Source organism: Amblyomma mixtum, chromosome 10, assembly GCF_055824585.1.
Source record: "Amblyomma mixtum isolate Tamu chromosome 10, ASM5582458v1, whole genome shotgun sequence".
Taxonomy (NCBI): domain Eukaryota; kingdom Metazoa; phylum Arthropoda; class Arachnida; order Ixodida; family Ixodidae; genus Amblyomma; species Amblyomma mixtum.
The window spans coordinates 120,623,591-120,645,755 of record NC_143021.1 but is presented as its reverse complement, the minus strand read 5'-3'; the positions used below and the strand labels follow the sequence as shown (position 1 = coordinate 120,645,755).

Below are 22,165 nucleotides of genomic sequence, written 5' to 3'. Positions count from 1 at the left end.
CTGGAGAACAGGGAAGAACTGCAACACTTGCAGACCTCGGGCACGGCGCCCTATTGTAACCATTGTAACTATTGTAAGAACCATTGTAACCATATTATATAAACTCTTTGTTATTTTCTTTTGCACTGTTTTTCTATCTCGGGTTGGACTCATTTTGATTTTGAATGTGTTTAAATCGTCCATATGCAGGTTTCTTTTTCAGTTTTACATTACTTCAAAACTGTATACACGTTCTACTTGTAACCACATTATCCATGTCTGTCTGTGCTATGTGTTTAAGTATTTATATTTTTATGTTCCTTTACTTTTCTGTTTCCAATATTTGTAGGACTTGCCCTGCCTTGTAATACGCTGGGCCCTGGGCCTCGTCAAGCTGATGAAAGTAGCTTTTAGCTTAGGTGTCCCACCAGAATTTTCTATGGAATATAAATGAACTGAAATGAAATGAAACTAGCAGCTCTCTTTGTCCCGCCCAACGCGGGATGATGGCGCTCCACTCTCCTTTTGCAAGCGCACCAAACTTGTCTTTCCCAAACATGTTATTGCCCTTAGCGGGCAAGTCTCGAGGGTGCTAGGAAATAAAGGAATTCCTGCAGGCCGCAAGCCATTTTCAATGCTCGGGCAGAAGTTGCCAAACCTGATATACAGTAGTAAGGTGGAAAGTTGGGCGAGTTGAATCTTATTCATGATTTAGTTGGCGCCAAAAACGAGGACCAAGGTGGGAGAAACACACAACACGCGGTTGTGTATTTATTCCACCTTGGTCCTCGTTTTTGGCGCCAACTACATCATGAAATCTGATATGTACGCCATACGACTGAAAAGAACAAGGACTGATTCGCCAAGTGTCATGAGCTCAGAGCCTTCCACATAAATGACGGCACAAAAAATTCACAGGATGATTATGATTGTGTAATGTGAGATTCAGCGACACCTTCTGAGGGATTTTCATTCGATATATTGAGGTAAGGAATTTAAGAGCGATATGCATACATGTACAGTTACGGAGCAATCTTATTAATTTTCTACATTTACTCCTTCTTCGATCCTACGCTATTGCCATACCCTTCTCCTTCTCTGCACAGTTGTGCCTTAATTGTAGACAATTTTTATGAGCACCAAGCTTTTCCAGTGTATTACGCCTCACTAATACGAAAATTCGCTGTCCGGACAAAGTACAGGACGAAAATGCACAGAGCTCACTGGGGACCCATGCACTTTTGTTGCTTCAGTGTGGACAGCAATTAAAACATAAATCTCACTGCCCGTAGAAGGTGACTGGTTTCCTATGCACTGCACCTATGAAAGGCGATGCGAAAGTGCAAATGTCTTTGTGATGACAATTTTTTTTGTGCTGTTTGATGAATTTTTAGTGCCCAAGTTCCTGGTAGACGCAACTTGCCTTTTTCAATATTGCAAAAATGGCTCGCAACAAAACCCTCTCCGCCGCTTCCGAGACGTTAAAGCCGCATTCAGCAGCTTTCGACCGAATGAGTGCAGATACGAGATACTAGCGGCAGAAGAGAATCCATCAGGCGCGTTTCATGGACCACTTGAAACTGCACCGCATCACAAACGCGACAGTGTTCAGCCGAGAACCCGGCATCGGCGTGTCGAGAAGCAGGTAGTAGCCGGCTCATCAGGTGGTGAGCAACCTGCCCCCCGTAGCGGGAGGCGATGAAATTAATTCAGATAAATTCAATGCACTTTCCACCTGCTTACCGTGGGCATGAGATTTGTGGGCGCTTGGAAAATACAGCCTGGGGACGTATTCTATAAGCTGTGCATTGTCCATTTCGCGTCCATTCGGTCCTGGCTACCGGTCCTGTCCCCTGGCTGCTATTGACTGCGATATGCAGCCAGTGGTGAGGTCCGGTCCCCAACCGCCCAATGGCTGGGTCACTCGCCACAGGTGCTTGAAAGCCGCGGGTATATTTATTTATTTTATTTATTTCAGTATTCTGTAAGCCAGAGTTGGCCCAAGCAGGAGGGGCATACAACTAAAAAAAAATTCTATAAGAGCATCAGCTACAACACCGCAAGTCAGGACACAAATCCAGAGTCATGAAACAACGATACCAGGAGCCATACAATAAGTTCTCCAGCTCCTTCTCAAAATATTTAGATTTACAAAGACCCGAAGGAAGACTATTCCACTCCGCGACAAAATTCGGAAAAAAAACTATGCTTAAATCCACTAATTCGTGCGAAAATTGGTGCTAATGACTGCTCATGTACATGTCGTGTTCTCCTAGTGCTCGCCAGTTTCGCACAATCAGGAAGATCTGCCTTCAGATTTCCACACATGTAATTATAAAGCAGTACTAGACGGGTAACTTTTCTTCTTATTGCAAAGAAGTGTAAATTACTCTTTAGAATTAATGCACTTGGAGAGTCTGTCCTGAGTGACATAGTTAGCGAGGACCAAATGCACCAGGGAAAATCCACAGCTTATAGAATACGGCCCCTGGGTCTCACGAGTCCTGTCGCATTATAGGTTCCATTGTCTATTGAGTCAATGGCTCCCGAACTGAGTGACCGGAAATTCTCAGTGCACATTGAATTCGATCGGGACGCACTCTCTGGAGGCTCCCAATGACCCTTTCAGCCTCACAGAGGGCCAATTTTCAAGAAAACATGCACTTTATGTCGCCACAATGACAGATCGACTCCAATATAGTAGGTGTATCCGCAGTAGAGGCGATCAATGTCCGTGTCGCTGGCTCATAGCGAGGAGTGCTTTTCGGATGCCACATCAACTGTGACAGCAGCGGTATTGCAGATGTCTTCTAAGCATGTCCCTATCCTCAGGTTCGCCTCTACATTTTGCTTAATATTTCATCATAAAATATAGCTGTGTGTGTGCCCCCGTCCCGTCTACTTCTTTTCTTTTGTACCGCGTTTCTTGGTGCACTCAGTGTACAATAATTCAGGCGGTTTTGCGCTTCTCCTTTAAGCTTAGAGCGGACGCTGTTTTCCTTATACAGCGGCGGACCCGAACGCCTTAACGTCCTAGAACATGAAGGCGGCCGCGAAAGCTATTCGCGACGAGTGATCGTTTATCTTCGGACGCAAAGCGGGCGTAGTGCGTTGCCAGAACTTTAGAAAGCTTGTGATGGGGTCGTGAACATCCGCATGGGCGTGCCCGACAGTGCTTTTCGCTATGATGAAATGTCCCGAGACGGGACAACGGTCCTGCCTGAACGCGGGCATCGGAACGCTTTTATGTTTCATATTCCAGCAATACGTAGAAGCCGGAAAAAACGCGTTTTCTTGGCTGAAATTAATACGCGTCTAATTTCCACTTTCTAACTGTCAGCCTGGATGCTGCTGCCATCAATGAATCCAAGCAGGGCGCGGCATTTCGTAGTATTGCTTGCCTTAAAAGCGCATCCTCAGAGGTGTCTTGTCTGACCTGAGCCCGCCTTTTCCTCAGGGTGTGCAAACCCATTTTTTTCCTATTCTAAGAACGCTGCAGACGCACTGGCGCTAATCACCCGCTCTTTTCCCTTCAGGGACCGCAAGTGGGACGATCATGACCCTTGCCAGCCTCGTGCTTCCTTACGTGAGCTCTGCGGCAAAGGTGAGCTCTTCGACACTGCCGCGGTGTTTGGGTTGGCTCTCCTGGGTCATGTATACTTTGGCCACTGCACTTGCGCCATGCCGTCGCTTGTCGAGGGGGCGACTCCATCGAATTTTGACGCGATAGCGCTAGAGTGGCGGCAAGGCATGTGGAGCGAAAACGAAATTCTTATCGGTTGATGACCACGTGGCGTTACGGGCTCTGGATCAGCTAGCAGGGGCATGACGTTGCAAGTAACAGAATGAGAAGCAGAAAAGGTAAAATTATTTAAATAAAACATCGCAATTTAGGAATTGAATTGAATAGAACTGAAGAATTGAAAATAAAAAGAAATACAAAGTGGGAAATAAACCATGCAAAAATAAGAAACACCGAAAAGTAAAAAATTTAAACTACAATAAAGTAAAGAAAACTGTATGTGTCAGCGAAGTGATATGCAAAGAGGACCCAAGCCGCTGAAAGCAGCCATTAACTAGCTCTGTCGCGCCGTAACGTTGAGACGGAAATTGAATGTACCTACTCCGTATTTTTTGTTTTTAAGTAAAAATCGATTCTGTACCTGTTACTTGCTGTGTTGATGCTTGTTCAGCAGCAAATTAAGGATTAAGTTCAGTTTCAGAATGAAACATATTTCTCCCGCCACCATATTCAACCTCGTGACGTCAAGAATGAAGAAGGACAACGTGATGAGCGCTCGGAAATGGGAAGCGGGACTTGGGAAGGGGGTGTCTGTTGCTAAAGCCGGCGTCGTCGCTTCGCCGGACGCACCTGTTGCGACGCCCGTCATTAAGGCGAAAGCCTTTAATGCCTCATCGCTGCTGACAAAACGTTGTAAGCAGAAGTGTCACGCTTTTCGGTTGGTCTAAATGGTTATGACGTCAGAGTGCGCGGATTCGCAGTAATGAGGTCATGGATGGATGCCTGACGCCCCCTTTTGGAGCAGACGACAACTAATAAAAAATAGTTGTCGTCTGCCCAGACAGGGGGCGTAAGGCGTCCGTGCGGGACCACATTACATACCTCATTAATGCGAACAGAGCCATGAATACAACCGAACTCATCGAGGCAGAGAGAGAGACGTGCTAAAGAAACAGTTAGTGTGTAGTTGTAATGTGTAGTCAAATAAAGCACTGGTACAGCACAGTCTCGCAGTCAATGCCAAACAGTGCGCCAGGAAAGGCTTTCGCCTTGCAGCACTTTAGGGAGCTAAATTGCCCCCTCAATTTTTTATTTCAATCTTTCCTCCCACGTCTCTTCAACTCTCCTCTGTCTGCCCGTGGCTTCGTGATTGCGGCTCAGCTGGAGCCAGCGGGTGTGCAATTTCCTTTCCACTCTTCCTGCAGCCGCAACAGCAACAATCTTCGGAAATAAAGTTATCTGTCCACTTCTTGTCTTTGTCCGTCGTCCGCTAGCTCTGCCTGTCTCAGAAGTCCAACAAAATGGCCAGCCACGGGCTGGAAGCGAGACATAACCTGACGCCTACGATGAAAACCTGTCCGTGATGCGTAACCCGCTTTAGAGAACAAACCCTACCGAAAAGCACAAAATGAAGAAAATGTGGAATGGAAGCAAAGCCGCGTTTCTTCGGTTTTCGCGTCAGTGTCTCGGATACCGGTGTAGTAGTAGTAGTAGTGGTGGCGGTTTTAATAAACTTAAAATTAAGGAAGGAGAATATTTTAACAGCGATACTGCCTAAGCCGGAGGCTGTTCCGTTAGTCCTGCGCAGCGGCTGTGTTCGCAGTAATGAGGTCACCCACAGACGCCTGAGGCCCCCCGTCGGAGCGGACGACAACTATTGTATTAGTGGGGGGTACTACAGACGACAGCAGATAGAAATGACGAGTACAATCACGGTTAACTTAGTCGAACTACATTCAAACAGCTTCGCTGTGCCATCAGTCTTACACGAGAGTGCAATCTGCCCTGCAATTTTTTTGCTAGCCCCGACATCTGCAATCGCTACGGGAAGCACCAGAGCTGGGGCAGCGGAAATAAAAGCACTGCAGACAGGGTGTAGAAATGAAATGGAGGAGTTGAGGGGGCAGTAAGGATAGGGGAGAGAGGTACACAATACAAGAAATCTATTCACATATTCAAATCCAAATACACTTTATTTCCAACCTACAAGTTGGGGGTCCACCAGGCAAAAAGCTGTCACAGACAGCTTGACTGGGTCCTGGGGGCCTACAGGCAGCATCACGCAGTGGATCTCACAGCACTATAGAAATGAATATGAACATGAAGGTTGTACCCAGATCAAATATAGTGCTTACATTTCCTAAAGAATTACACACACAACAGATATCCAGGTATCAAAATGAATATTAACATGAAACTTACAAACAGCAAATGCAGTACGTGTTTATACTTCCTGAAGAGGTATACAATAATATTTCCATATAATTGATTTCAATACGTTTAAAAAGAAACAAACCAATACATGCTAGCACATTCATTGCCTCATCAGAAAATTCGTTAATTCGTACCTAAATGAGCTAAGTAGGGCAGTAAAATCAATGTGGGTTTTAAGTTTATTATAAAGTGATGGTATGCGGAAGTCAAGTCTGGACCGGCCATAATTCGTTCGTGTACGCGGCACTGGTTTCAGTTCCCTACGTAAGCAGTAAGCATGCATGGGACGGTGTGCATCGTTTGGAAGGTTATGCTTATACATACACAGAAACAGTTTGTAGTCATATAACTTAGCTGCTTTAAGCATATTATGTTTAGTAAACAAGGGATCAGTAGATAGCTGGCTAGGGTTTCCATAAAAGTTCTCAAGAATTCGTAGCACCTTTTTTTGTAGTCGCTCCAGTTTATTGTAATTATGAATGGTTGTAACTCCGCAAACTTAATATTCACATATTAACAATACCGGCGTCGCCGGAGGCGAAATTCCAGCGCTTGGAGCCAGACGACGTAGGGAGAGGCGGATATCTGGCGATTCCTGATATCAGCCTCGCAGGTAGGGACTGGGGAGGAGGTGGACACTGAGAGCCGTGCCTCAGCTGCGGCTTCCGGATTAATCCGCGCTGCTGCACCCGCAACCGGCGAGGCCCGTTTGCGGCACAAGTGTTCGCAAGTGATTGTCCTCCTTGCCCCGCAGCAGGTTCGCATCGTCGCCGCCGCGTAATAGGCCGATTAGCTATGAACAGGGCATAATTCTTCGAGCATCCCTCCCTCTGGAGTCTCAAGTACGACATGTTTGGTCGCTCTCTCCTCGGACACCCAGCACCAACGTCGGTAGACGAGACGCTACAGTGCCGCCGGGCAAGCGCTGCGTTGTGGTTCAGGCTTTAGCCCGCCAGCCAACGTTTCCGCAACAGGACTTGCGTTCGTCTGATGGCGAGCCCTCTTGGCGACACGTTGGCTAGCGCGTTGAGGCCCCCATCCTGGTATTTCTCTGCAGCGGACGTGATTCCGGTGGTGGCCTTGACGGCTATAATAAAACAAAATGTTGGTTAAAATTCAAAAATTTCATTTTGAGTAAAGAAAATGGCACAGTATCTGTCTCACATATCTCGGTGCACACCTGAACAACGCTGTAAGGGAAGGGATAAAAGAGGGAGTGTGAATAAAGGAAGAAAGGCGCCGTAGTAAAGGTCTCTGGAATAATTTCAACCACCTGGTGGTCTTTAACACGCACTGACATGCGCCTCTTGCGTTTCGCCCCCATCGAAACGCGGCCGCAGAGGCCGGGTTCGAACCCGGGCTCTAGTCGAGCGCTCTAGAGACACCGCGGCAGGTAAATGTTGGTGCCAGTTGAACATCTCACAGCTTCATACAATTCAACGCGACTAGAGAAGAAGAAACATAAATACATTCCTTCTGTGCACGCGAGTTTGCACGTTTATTATTTAATTTTTATTTTTTCAAGGTGCTAATCAAGCATCAAGCATAGTTGCACTTATGGATGTACAGCCGCTGCGGTGGCTCAGTGGTTACGGCTCTCGGCTGCTGACTCGAAAGATGCGGGTTCGATCCCGGCCGCGTCGGTCGAATTTCTTTGGAGGCGAAACCCTAGAGGCCCGTCTCCTGTGCGATGTCAGTGCACGTTAAAGAACCCCAGATGATCGAAATTTCTGGAGCCCTCCACTACGGCGTCCATTACAGCCTGAGTCGCTTTGGCATGGTAAACCCCCATAAACTTATGAATGTTCTTTCATTCTTATACTCTATTTGCCTGGATTTTCTACATGAAAATCCTTTTTTCCTTGGCTCTGCATTTCTCGTGAAATTAATTAATAATGGGCACTATCTCGTGTTGATGGGGTTATTGTTGAAAGTTGTAGAAAGCGATGTGGCTGCAATATATGATTGCACTGCTGCTGAACGATATGCCTGGAAAGGGGGGCCGACACTGAGCCAGGCATTTGTTGCATTTTTTTCTGCCTCCGAGGCAACCGTTGCTGCCTGAATAAAAAAAACTCTGAAAAGAAAGGAAAAGCAGGCATGATCGCTGTCTTACAAACGGTCTCTCTATTTATTCTTAAGGCAGAGAGAAAAAAATTGGCTAGTATAGCTCTGGTTAATCCTGGAGGATTGCGAAAACAACATCTGCGCGTAGCCATATTTTGTTGCGCGAGCTACATTGCCGATAGTCTCGCCGTTTCGCGTGCTCTTGCACGACCATACTGCGCATGCGCGAGGAGCAAGTGACGTCACTACGCACAGCTGCCGTGCCTCACCGCGCGCGCGCTCTCCTTCCTTTCTTTAAAATGATCGGAGTGTAAAACGTTGACAACGCCAACGTCCATGAACGCACTGAAGGCTGAAAGGCCTATATGTCCAGCGCCGCGTTTCTGGCACAACGTTGTCAATGCCGACGCATGTAGCGCACACCTGTCACTACCACCACGTAGCTTAAAGCACGGTTGAGGTGCCCACTGTTGCAAGAGGGCAGTTATGCACCTTCCCTCTGGTTCAGGTGTCCACCAGATATGGACACCTCGCCCTCACCTCATGCTACGTATATCTCGGCATAGCGGAGCTAAGCCAGTGTCAATCTTATATACACCACAAACCACGCAGGTGGCAATGCGCAATCGCTACTACGCATCAGAGAGGGAGGTAGAGAGAGAAGGAGACTGTCGGCTAGGCGATGGAGAGCGCGCGGTGGCTGCTCCGGCGGCGGCCCCGGCGCGCCAGCTATGCGCCGTGTCACGTCACCCGCTCCTCGCGCATGCGCAGCTTGGCCTTACCTCATCTCCGCGAAATGGCTCGGCGACTAGCGTAGTGTTGCTTTTGCAACAAGGAGGGAGCCTCCAGAGGTTGAATCCCTTAGTCCAAGGCCCTATTTATGGCGGATCGGGCGATCAGGTCATGCTGATCGTCCAGGGCTGTGCTAAGCAGGACGGCTGCCCACTGGAAAGGGGAGGGGCGGGGAATGGTAAGTTGCTGCTGGTCTATGACCTGCTGGCCTGTGGGCCCTCGAGCTCCGGAAACTGTTTGTGCCGCGAGCGTTCCGGCCTACCCTCGGCGCCTCAGGGTGCCGGCCTCGTCGTGAACACGGCGTCCGAAAATGCGACCGTCATCGGGCAAGGACGCTTCCGTCTGAGAAACCCCCAGCTTGGACACGTGAATACGGCATTCGAAAACACGGCCGACAACGGACAAGCAGTCTTCCTCCAGCAGTGGAAGAGAGCGGCTGCTCGGGGAGCCAGTCTGTACCTTCCAAGGGCCCCCTTTTCTTTTGGGGGCCAAATTCTCTAAATAAAGACCCAATACCTAACCTTCATCGAGTCCGCAGCCCGTACCTCGCAACAAACTGGTTGGCAGCGGCGGGATAAGGACAAGGCTGGTGGACAACTGCTGACGAGAGAGCGCCTTCGAGGATCCGGGATCAACGGAGCTCAGCTACGTGGCTCAGGGAGTCACCTTCGTCGCAGCACAACGTAAAGGCCTGGCGTGGAGGCAACCATTCATAGGCAACCTCGACGATCTGGAATCGCCGGACTTCGCAGTTCCTAACCTTCACCGAGTCCGCAGCCCGAACCTCGCAACTATGTACTTGGGGACTGGCATGTGGAATGGTAGAAGTTTGGATGTGCGCCACATAGAGGGTAACTTCCGGGGTAGCCCGTGGGACATAATGTGTCCCCAAGCGCAAGATGGGGAAAGTGTTTGTCTGCATTTGGCTCCAAAAGGCCGCCTCCTCTCGTAGGACTATTTTGTGAGGTGGTGATTACGTTCAGCGATAGAGTGGGTAATGTTGGAGTATGTGCAAATAGGTGAGTGGGATAAGCTCCGCCTCCTCTGGACAAAGTTAGCCCTCCACTGACGCCCAGAGGATACGATCTGTGCCGGTCACATGAACGCGCTCGTTGCCAGAGAGAGACGCATGCCCAGGTATCCAGACGAGGCGAGTTTTCGTCATTTAATCAGTGCAATGTAGAATGGTATGCGCGATAGGGGAGGCTTGTCGCTGTGAGTAGTTGCGACCGCCAGTTTTCTGGTCAGTGACGCTAATTATTGATCGCTTCGATGGCCTTGTTCGTATTGAGATAGTTATGGCGCATTCATCCGCCTTTGTGCTATATCCGATGCGTATACTGTGACTATGTCAACATTTCTGCCATATACGAGGTCTGTTAGAAAAGTATCCGACCTTTGGCCGAAGAAAAAAAACTGGCATACTGGAGCGTTAGAAACCTAATAACCTTCAAAGTAGTCTCCTTGGGGCTCCATATACATCTCCCAGCGGTGCTGCCATTGTTGGAAGTATTCCGAAAAGGCCCTTTTCGGAATGGAATTTAGCTCTGCTGTCGTTGCAGCCATAATGTCCTTTCTTTACTGAAATGGCGCTCCTTTCAATGCCCTCTTCATTTAAGGAAACAGCCAGAAGTCGTAGGGGGACATATCAGGAGAGTAAGGAGCCTGTTGAACTACTGGAGTCTGGTTTTTCGCCAGAAAAGTCTGAATCAAATGCGAGGAATGTGCAGGAGCAATGCCGCGAGGGATGCGCCAATTTCTTGTTGACCTCAATTCCGGTCTCTTGCGCCGCACAGCACCACGTAGGCGATGGAGGACACGCCTGTAGTACTATTTAGTCATTCTTTGACCCTGTGGGGTGCGTGCTCGTGGTGTGCCACACAGAGGGAGTCAAAAAAGCAGTCAGCATCACTTTGACATTGCTGCGCACTTGGCGGGCCTTCTTTGGTCTTGATGACGTGGAATGCGTCCTCTGTGACGACTGGGATTTGGTTTCCGGGTCATACCCGTACACCCAAGACTCGTCACTAGTGATTACGGCTTCGGTGAAGTCAGGGTAACTGTTTGTGGAATTCAGCACCTCCTGTGAGACTTCAACACGAAGCTGCTTTTTCTCCACCGTCAGCAGCTTCAGCTCGAATTTCGCCGCTTCTTTCTCCATGGCCAAATCTTCGGTGATAATGGAATGTGCAGAAAAATTGCTGATGTCCACCTCTGCCGCAATTTCTCGGATAGTCACACAACAGTCCCGCATCACCACAGCGTTCACTTCGGCAATTACCTGGTCATTTCGAAATGTTGATGGCCGACCGGAGCGTGGCTCGCTCTCCACCGATGTGCGGCTGTCTTTAAACCAGTTGCACCACTGCTTAATCTGTGTGCTGCTCATAGCATCATCACCGAAAGCCGTCTGAACATTTCGAATGGTTTCCTCTTGGCTATCGCCAAGTTTCTGGCAAAATGTGAGGTAGTAGCGCTGCTCCTCTCCCTCCGCTATTTTCCTTGCAACAAAAAACCGACGAGAGCACTGCGCACTGCCTCACTCAAACGCTGCTTCCCAGCCACTGACGCTATCGGCAGGCGGGAAAAAATTCGTGCATGCGCACGAGGGTTCAAGGTCGGCTGCTGTAAGCGCGCTTGTTTCATATCCATCAGGTGTTCGCAAAAAAAAATAAAGTCGGATACTTTTCTACCAGACCTCGTATATGGTGCAGTGCCTTTGCCCTTCCCTTGCGTCTTCCCTCGTTGAATTCCGGGTGCATGTTACTCCGTAATGGGACTACCGAGATATTAACTTATAATTTTACCTTTAATTTTTCTTGTCAGCCACACTGGCCGTGTTGCCTCAGTACCCGGCTATTGGAGCATAAAAAGTCCTCATCGCCGACAGCGCCTTTTCAATTATGTGAGCACTTGGCGAATTGCAAACGTCACCCGCGAAACTTCGGTGCGCGAGAAAAGATGCAATCAGCACACGAGGGAGATTATGGGTAAGTGCTTCATAGCCAACGTTGGTGGTGGATGCGGAAGTGATTCTTCCGTCTCTGACAAGAAAAAAGTGCTTGCGTATCTTCCATCAGTACATAGTGAGAAAAGTCTGCCCTGTGGGCATATTTTCGCTTTTTCTACCCATTTTACACATCTCCTTTGTAGTTCTTTTTTTCATGTTTTTTTTTTATGCTGTATATTTGTTGCCTTGGAAAGAAACAAAACTAGTAGTTGTGGGACAGCGCCCGTGCGTGCATTTCTTTTCTTTTCCCCCTCGTCTCGTCGAGCTGTATTGTAACTCCAAAGCCATTCCAAACCGTCCAAGATGAGTTCCTATCTTAGAGCTTCGAAGTTATTTGATGTGCCCTATACTACGGCGTGTTACATACACATTAGGGTATATAATTACCTGCATGAAGTCCATTAACATTCTATCGTACCTCAACGCAACGATGGCCATAGCTGTAATTTAGAGAAGTTCTGAAACATCGACCGTTCTTCAGAGATGAGAGCCATAGAATTTCGCCTACGGAGTTGCTCGGTGTGGAAGAGAACTTGGGAGCACGTGGCTGCCGCACTTCGCGAAGCGCTGTCATGCGCAGTAAGCACGGCCTGCTGCTCTTTCCCCGCATGCCACCCATGCTAGCCGAGGCTCTGGGAGGCAGTGCCTCGCAAAGCGCGGAACCCACGCCCTCCCGCGTTCCCTTTATTATTGAAACGATCCTGCCGATCTTGTGTTCATGCATCTTCTCCTCCGCGACGCAGTTCTTCATCGCGCTCTACGCCGCAGCGTCTGGCCCGTTTGCAGCAATCATCATTCTCGCATTCCTGCTGCCCTGGGCGAATGCCAAGGTGAGCAGAGAGCATTACTCACCCCTCTCTCCTCTCTTTATTTTTTATTTTTTTGCTTCCTCGCAGCGTGTCCGACTCGCTAAGCGGGTTTAACACATCTTACTAGAGAGTGGGAATATCCATCCGGATGTCGATGCAGGCACAGTCACTTTCCCCAAGCTCCTGGCTTTGAGAGATAACAAAGGTAACGTGGGTGAATCTGCGCTAGACGTTAGCAAAAAGCGATTTGAAGATTTGTGGCTCAACGGCAAGGCCGTGACGTAAGGATACATCTTAGGCATTAAAAATTGGTCGTCAATCTGAAAAATCACTCGAAGTTTTATAAAGACAAAAGAAGCGAAATTATAGATGATACCCTTAAGTTTGACTTATGGATTCATAGAAGTGTAAAGAAGAAGATATACCAAGCACGATGGCACCTGTTGCCATCCCGTTTCATAGGGGGCGTTACTAACATCCAGCCATTCAGTCTCCAGCCTTGACCATACTGTGCGTATTAGAAGTAAGACTTTTCAGGGGATAGTTCGCTCATGCGCCTTGAACTTAAAGTGAAATAGACAGATAAAGCATTAAAAAAAGTGTCTCTATCCCGTCATCTCTGTCCAGTTCGCATTTCTTCGGTGAGCCAAAGAAAGAGGCTCTTCAATCCATGTCTCTTTTTTTGCTGTCTTCATTGCTGAAGCACGTCTTTCCAACCGTGCCTGAAATGAACGCTGTCAGTCAGCTAACCTCGGACGTTTGGAGCAATGGGTGCAGTTGTGTTCCCTACCATACCATAATTTCCCTCTATCTGCCGGCACATAGAACGAACTTCCCAGACAAGGTAACAGGTAAAATACGAAGGTTTAATACATGATTAAAGGTGAGACAAGAAGGAAAGTAGGTAGACAAGTTTACAAGGTTGAAGAAAAAAGCCACTTTCCCATGCCGAACAGCGGCTTAAATAGGGTGTCCTGTCCCCAGGTCCCTAGTTAGGGAAATTGGTTAATCAAAAATGTGTCCAATCACTGTGAACTGGGTCACGTGTCCATTCGTAGTGGTCCGCCCACAAGGACGTCCCCCAGTTCACCCTCGCCACTTCTTCGAAGATGCTGTCCGGCCGATCCCTCGCGGCAACGATGACAAGCCGTTGAGTTCGAGCCATTCGTCAGCCGAAACACGAGTCCGACGCCTGCACTTCACAGCGAGCCGCGGGGACGGATGGCCGGCGTCGCACTTGCGCCGAAAGGTTCCAGGAAGACCGGAAGCTGTTACCGAAGCGCGAGCACGCCAGCACCCGCGCTGGCCACAAACAACACAGAACAGCCGCCGACACACCATGCCGTTGCGTTTCGTTTGGGTTTGGCACCGCTAATGGGAGTTTAGCCGTTCCCGTGCAGCGGATGTCCCCCCATAAACCACCAGGGGGTCCCCTTGTTGACGCCGCTCCCTGCTTTCGGGGTGCCGGGGCCGCCACGCCGACGCCTCTCCGAAGTCCTGTCTATTGACAGTTTCCAGATGTCTGGAGATTCTTTGTAGACCGGCGTTACGCGTCTTTAACACATACGGCACCAAGGAGCCGTCCCAATGCTTCGGCGCTTAAGCGGGAGGAGTCGAGCGTAACACCTCCGCACCAACTGTGTTGCATGGTTTTCCTAGCGTGCAACACAACACACCAGAATAGGCAACCTGCAGTGTAGTTTGCCGCTACATGTGGCGCCGTCTCGCGGCCGAAGAGACAAGCACTGAGTAGGCAGCTCGGCGCGCCCAGACCGGCCCTGCTTCCCGAGAAAGGCGCAAACAGCTAGGTTGTAGTAGTAGCAGTAGTGGTTATTGGTACATTTAATATGGAAGGTAAAAGAATGTTTGCGGCCCCGGCACCTGCTATCGCAGCTGGAAGCACCTGAGCTGGGGCAGCGAAATAAAGGATAGCAGGCAGTGTGTAGAAGTGAAAGGAAGGGGGTGAGGGGATAGCAGAAAGGACAGCGGAAGGAGTACACTGTCAATAAATCTATTTACATATCTACATGGTAAATTAGAGCTGTGCACGGGCCACAAATTTCAGCCCGCGCCCGGCCCGAGCCCTACACTACTGACGGAGGCCCGGCCCAGCCCGACACTGAAAAAACCTAAGCCCGCCCGGGCCATGCCCGAGATAAGGCCCGGCCAGGACCCGGCCCGACCTGCAAAACTGAAATTGAACTGACGATGAAACTGAGATAATTTAAGGAAAATCAGTTTATTTCAATGTTTTTAAAATGCTCGGCTCTCATGGTCGAGATGAAAATTAGTGAGTATATGCAAACACGGCGCATGTAGAGAGTTATCACTCCAAGTTATTATGTAAAAACAACAAATCGTCCATTGATGACGGCTTGAGGCAAGTGCGGCGCTCCTGCATAATGAACCCGGTAGCGCTGAAATTTCTCTCGTTGCTTGAACTGGTAGCCGGAATGGCTAACACTTTCTTGGCAAGAAGAGAAAGCTTTGAGTACGTCGCTGCTTTGCTTCTCCAAAACTGTGATAGCTCAAACTCTGAGCAAGGGGTCGACTCTGTGGCCAAGTACTCGCTCGCGAAGCCCGGCCGGCCCGTCGGAGACAAATATACCGTGGCCCGAGCCCGGGCCGGGCCGGGTACGGGCTTTCGGGCCGGCCCGAGCCCGTGCACAACTCTATGGTAAATATAAACATATATACAGGTTGCACGCGCGTGAAGATCTGGAAGATCACAGTACAATCACACGCGCACGACACAAAACACAGAAACAGCTGGAGTGGGGGCGTCCAGCGGTTCATCGTCCGAGGTAGCACACGCGGAGCGTTTGGTCACTGCACGTAACTACCTGGCGGAGAACAGGCGGGACGTCAAGCCCGCCTCTTCGAGGAATGCACAGAGGCTCACCATTGATCGCTCACGGGTGCGCGCAGTGCCCTGCGGCCACAAAAGCGTTGCGAGGGAGTCTGGGAGAATGGTTAGGTTGTGCAGCGTGCGGATTTTCTAGAAGCTTTGCCTCGGCCGAAATTTCAGCGCCGTCCGTTTCCTTCACTGACTGCACATGATTGCTCTCATAAAGGCGACGTCCTTTTTCGAGCTCCGGTCGCCGAAAATACACATCGATGGCATCAATAGGCTTGAATCCGCGATATAAAACCACAGACATCTTCAAATTCGTACTGGGCGCGCACGCCGCAACGAGCGTCCGCCTACCCAGTGTCAAAAAAAAGTATGGTGGCGGCGCTGTAAGCAGCGCGACAGCGGCGCCGCCTGGCTATTGCAGGGAGCCTATAGCTCGACAAGCCCGAGCCCCGGCGGCCGGGAGTTCCCGATGGCCTCCCGCGCCGCGTGCAAAGTCAAAGCCTTCTCCCACTTATCTCCCCATACCGCAAAAGGAAAGAGAGAGAGACAGAGAGAGAGAAAGAAAAAAAAAACTACTTGACCCCTCCCCCGTACACACAGAGATCCCGCTGGAGATTAGCCGGCACCCACAAGCCTTGACATGGCGTCGGCGTTGGCATTTTGGACCCCCTTTTTGTGTTCTATTGTGAGGTTGTACTTTTGCAGAGCCAACGACCGTCGAGTGAGCTTAGCACTATGTGAACTGCAAAGGGTGAGGTAGTGAAGAGGGTTATGGTCGGTGATGCTCGCACCTTAGTGCCGAACACCCACTCCTCGAGTTTATCTAGTGCCCAAATGAAGGCATAAGCCTCCCTTTCAATGGTGGCCCAACGGGCCCGGGCCGGACTCAGTGTCCTGCTCAGGAAGGACACGGGGCACTCCCCACCCTCCTCGTCGAGTTGCGCTAGACACGCGCCGACGGCGAAGTCGGACGCGTCTGTGGCGAGAACATATTCTCGCGTGGGATCTGGCGCGCGTAGCGCTGTCGCGGACTTTAGCCTAGCCTTGACCTCGTCGAATGCCCTTTGGGCCTAGCTTTGCAAGGAGCTCCTGAGTCAACTTAGCTGTGAAATTTGTGCCCTGATCGCAGCAGATCGTCTCTGGGACACCTAGTCGCGCAAATATCTGAAGTAACCCGTCGCAGGTAGCCCTCGCAGTCAAGGCCCTCAAACATATTACCTCTGGCCACCTTGAATGGACGTCCACTGCACACAAAGCATAACGGTGTCCTCTAGCGGAAGGCGGCTTTAGCGGGCCTACGCAGTCCATGTTTACCACTTGGAATGCGACGCCCGGTCTAGCTAAAGGTGAGATCGGCACGCGGTCCTGTGTTAGCATAGGGGCTCTCATCTGACAATTATGGGCCATTTCTACGACTTCCTTGCGGCGTTCTGATGGCAGAACGAGCTGGCAGCCCTCGTGCCCGGCGACGTGCTCTCGGTGATAAAGCAACTCGTCGCGCACGAGCATGCCGTGCGTGCCTTCCTTCGCCTGTGTCCATGCTTCTCTCAGCGTTTCGTCCATCCGTTGCGCCTCGCGGAATGTCTGCCGCGTCGTTTGCGCTGCCTCTTGCGAGGTGCTCTCGACGGTCACCTCGCCTGCGCGCACTACTTCCTCGCTCTCGTTCTCGCACGATTCCTGCCCTGGGTCTAAGTTCTCATCTTCGCCCTCAGGCTCGCCGATAGGTGGTGCTGCCACTCTGTCCTCCAAGAGCTGCTCGTAATCATTAGGGGTTATCAGCGCGTCTATGCCCTTTGCCAACTTGTCGGTGATTGCACACAGTATGCCCTTCTCCGAGGGGTAAAATGAGACACCTGGAGCGCCCTCCGTAGTCGACATCGGCACGTATGCCAGCTCGGCAACTACTTGCTCCCCAAACGCGCCTGTCAGTCTGATAGTCGACCCCGCGCTGTCGTACCTTGGGCATAGTGATTTGCGAATGACGGTTACGTCCGCCCCAGAGTCTATTCGCGCGTCGAATGTTCGACCTGCACTCTTTATCGTAACTGTGCTGGCCCCGCCGACTTCTGTTACTCGCACTGGCGCGTCCCCCGCCTCAAGTGGTGCGGCTACCCGAGCAACGACCTCTCTGTTCTCGCTACAATTTTTCTTTGTCGCCTCCCTCGCTGATAATGCACCCTGCGGGCATTCCTTTGCTACGTGCCCGTAGTTGTGGCAATTAAAACATTGTTTCCGGCGCCGCGAATGGGGGCTAGTGTTTTCTGAAGGCCGCGATGTCAGTGTCCCTTCAGCTTTCTGCTTTTCGCTCGCACTTGATGTCCTTCCCGCTGTTACTCTGCACCTGACACTCTCCTCGAATGCCTGTGCTATCGTAGCAACATCTTCGGGCTTAAGGAATCCTCGCTTTTGGCTTTGATTTAGCACAATGTGTGCTCTTGCGTCTGCGCTGAGACAATCCTTCAGACGGTCTGAGACTACCAGCTGTTTAATTTCCTCCAACGAGTTTGCTTCACTGCTTTCGACATAGTACTCCCAATAATTCTCTAATCTGACCGCGAATTGCTCCCACGACTCTTCCGGTCTCCTGCTGGATGATTGGAAAAGGCGTTTGTACTCCGCAGCTGATAATCTGAGTCCTTGCAAAATTTTGCGTTTTAGAATGGCATATTCTCGCCTTTCATCTGAAGACAGACGTGTAAGGAGTCCCCGCGCCCTCTCACTGAGTCGCGGCAACACAAGTCCGGCCCACCACTCTGTTGGTACATCGTAGGATTCCAATGTTGCCTCGATGTCTTCGAACCAACCCGGCACTAGTGCTTCTTGAGTAGGCATTGTCGCGAGTACCCCCTTCAACAGGCTAGCAAATTTTAGTCTCCGGTCCTCCTCCAACCGCAAATCCGCACCTGAGCGGCTGCTCCCCTCGACGGACGCGACTCCACTTTGCGATTGCAAACGTACTGTTTCTAGGACCCTTTCAGCAATTTTCAATTGTAACTCCAGCAGCCTTTCTTGCTGCTCGGACGCCGTCTGTGGCGAGGCGTTACTACGGCCTTCTACCATTTCGCTTGTTAGCGCCGGCACCTCTCCCCCTTCCCCATCTACACCCGGATTCGCCATTATGGTTTCTTTAGCGATGTCACTCCTCAAAACCCAAGGCTTTGACATTACACGCAAACACAAGAAACCAAACGGGTACTCGCCTAGCTACCGAAGCGTCGCTGTCGGTGCCCCGGCTGGGTCATATGAGCCTGGAGGTCTGGTGGGTCTCCTTGGTAGCTCGGTCGCTCCCTCCGCCACTCTCGTCGTCGTTGTCGCTTGTCCCCGGTGAAGTTCTTCCGCTCAGCCTAAGCAGATCCTGTCGACTGCGCCAGTTGTGTTCCCTACCATACCATAATTTCCCTCTATCTGCCGGCACATAGAACGAACTTCCCAGACAAGGTAACAGGTAAAATACGAAGGTTTAATACATGATTAAAGGTGAGACAAGAAGGAAAGTAGGTAGACAAGTTTACAAGGTTGAAGAAAAAAGCCACTTTCCCATGCCGAACAGCGGCTTAAATAGGGTGTCCTGTCCCCAGGTCCCTAGTTAGGGAAATTGGTTAATCAAAAATGTGTCCAATCACTGTGAACTGGGTCACGTGTCCATTCGTAGTGGTCCGCCCACAAGGACGTCCCCCAGTTCACCCTCGCCACTTCTTCGAAGATGCTGTCCGGCCGATCCCTCGCGGCAACGATGACAAGCCGTTGAGTTCGAGCCATTCGTCAGCCGAAACACGAGTCCGACGCCTGCACTTCACAGCGAGCCGCGGGGACGGATGGCCGGCGTCGCACTTGCGCCGAAAGGTTCCAGGAAGACCGGAAGCCGTTACCGAAGCGCGAGCACGCCAGCACCCGCGCTGGCCACAAACAACACAGAACAGCCGCCGACACACCATGCCGTTGCGTTTCGTTTGGGTTTGGCACCGCTAATGGGAGTTTAGCCGTTCCCGTGCAGCGGATGTCCCCCCATAAACCACCAGGGGGTCCCCTTGTTGACGCCGCTCCCTGCTTTCGGGGTGCCGGGGCCGCCACGCCGACGCCTCTCCGAAGTCCTGTCTATTGACAGTTTCCAGATGTCTGGAGATTCTTTGTAGACCGGCGTTACGCGTCTTTAACACATACGGCACCAAGGAGCCGTCCCAATGCTTCGGCGCTTAAGCGGGAGGAGTCGAGCGTAACAGGTGCGTCGGATTTTCGTGCACGAACACTGCAGAGAGAGCTGGGATGTTTAGAGAGTTGCCACCTGCATGGGCCGTAGCCAGTCTCACAGCAGGGGTAATACAAAGCGGCCGCTGTCAGCGTACCGCAATCCTTGCAACACTGGGTGAAATACTTTCAGCAAACCATTTCGAAGGAGTAAACATTTCTCTCGTATCGAACTCCTCTGAAGAGTCCAGCGCATTTCAGCTGAAACCATAATGTGTCGTACGAGTAACGTGCCCTCTGGAGGCGTATCTGAAAGAGAACTGAGTGTTAGTATGGAATCAAATCGCACAGCGGCTCCCCCATCGCAAGCCGGACGCGTTAACTCTTTACGGCGGCTGAAACGCGCTGTGGAACCTTCGAAAACTCTAGCAATTAAGTAACAAGCTCTTGACAAAAAGTTGTAATTTCTCAAAAAGCGCAATGCTTCCTAGATGGATGCACATGAATCTTGTGAATAAACCAGTCATTAATTATGTGCGCTACGTGCCGCCGTTCTATCTACTTTCCGTGCCTTCGCTGTGCACCTCATAAGCTCTGTGTTCACCTGAATCTCAAATGTAGCCAATAAAGTACCACTGATGCCTCGCTAATTATTCATAACTGTCTTTTGTTCTTCTTTCTTGGCACTATTTTCACGCTTTTTAAACCCCCCTTTTTTGCGTGGCGTTTCTCATGGTTGGCACCTTTTCAGGCCTAAGCAAAGGTCTTGCAAGAATAAGTAAGTGAGACACCTCCCTCCTTTGAGGCTCTGCCTCTATTCCGACAAGGTGAAAATTGCTTCTGCAGAAAGGAAATGGAGCAGTAACTATCTCACATCTCGGTGTACATCCGAACCGCCCCGTGAGGAGAGGGAGAAAGGTGAGAGTGAAAGAAGAAAAAGAGAAAGTGGGGCCATGATAGAGAGCTCCGGACTAACTTCGACCACCCTTAATGCGCACTGCCATCGCGCAGCACACGGGCGCCTTTTCGCCTCCACCGAAACGCAGCCACAGTGCGGCGGATCACACGGCCGTGACCGCGTTCCTCTCGGGGCTTCTCGTATCCGCTGCGCAGGGGACGGCATGGGCTGCTCTCGGAGTCTTCGCCCTTCAGACGTGGCAGACGGCCGGTCGTTTCCTGTCCAAGATGGAGGCACTCTCCATGGCTTACACCGTCGACAGATGTGCCGCTAACACAACGCTGAACGAGACGTCGCCGCAGGCAAACTTCAGCCGGTGAGACGTTTTGATTGTCCCGTTTTCGCTTCCTCCCTGAAGGCCATTAACGAGACCGTTAAGAAAAGCTTGGCCGGACATCTGCATATGCAGCAATGCGAAGTTCAGCAACAGCTGCCGCGGTGCGAAATCGTCACGTCAGTCATCATCATCATCAGCCTGACTACGCCCACTGCAGGGCAGTGGCCTCTCCCATGTCTCTCCATTTCACCCTGTCCTTTGCCAGCTGCGGTCACCCTATCCCTGTACAGTTCCTAATTTCATCCACTCACCCGCCTCCTGCTACGCTTGCCTTCTCTTGGAACTCCGTCCGTTTCCCTTAAGGACCATCGATTATCTTGTCTTCGCATTGCATGCCCTAGCTCAAGCCCCCATTTCTTCCTCTTGATTTTGACTAGGATGTCATTAACTTGTGTTTGATCCCTGACCCACTCTGACCTCTTCTGAGTAGGGGTGTGGATGTATGTTGCGTGTGTGCCGCTACACACGCATCAACGCCACAAGTAAGCTCCAGTGGATGACTCGCGATCTAACGAGTGACGTCGCTCTGTGGGGATCAATCTGGGATTGGCCCTGTGGCCGGTCCGCGTGGCCATGATGTCATGTGTGATGTCATTCTGGTGTGCCCAATCAGCGTGCACCTGAAGTGGTACGTGAGCAACATCGCTTTAACAAAGCAAGTCAGATACTGTGACTCCAGAGAAATTAGCCCTTCTTAGAGAAATTGCTCGCAAGGCCGCGAAGTTGATGCAAGTGGACGCTTCGTCAAGCCTAACTGAGCGGCCCAACACCTCCACACAGAACACAAATCGAGTGGAAACTTAAGAGAAACAAAACCTTATTCCAAATGGGTGCTTCCCAGAGAGGGCATTCGACAAAATGCCATACCCATCCCCAGTTTTATAGCCATAACATTTTTTCGTGAGGTGCTGCAGCTAAACTGGTTGAAGAAAAAAACAAAAGCACTGTGGCTCTCTGGTTACCGGTAGAGTATACGCCAGAACTCGAACTTCCAGGCGTCCCTTTTGTACCTTTCCAAGGAATTCAGTGACCCGGCCTACTGTTCGAAGCGCTGGCACTGCTTTGCAAATGATATCCTTGCCCGCCACCATGCACACAACTACGTGTCTCAAAAGCGATGACGGTCTCTTTTAACACGAAAGTATTTCTTACCTTATGAGTGGAGTGGACAGAAGTGTCGCGCTTTCACATCTGCGCGACGGGGACAATTCCACT

At 50.6% G+C, this 22,165-nt stretch overlaps 1 protein-coding gene across 1 annotated transcript in view; it reads left to right on the top strand.

The window, feature by feature from the left end:
- The window catches only part of LOC149326794 (sodium/iodide cotransporter-like), a 123,221-nt gene that overhangs the window by 89,052 nt on the left and 12,004 nt on the right, over positions 1–22,165 (top strand). Inside the window, exons 11-13 of the mRNA XM_089564675.1 lie at positions 3,516–3,583; positions 12,548–12,634; positions 20,769–20,929. Coding sequence (XP_089420801.1) covers positions 3,516–3,583; positions 12,548–12,634; positions 20,769–20,929 — 316 coding nt within the window. The remainder of the gene's footprint in view (positions 1–3,515; positions 3,584–12,547; positions 12,635–20,768; positions 20,930–22,165) is intronic.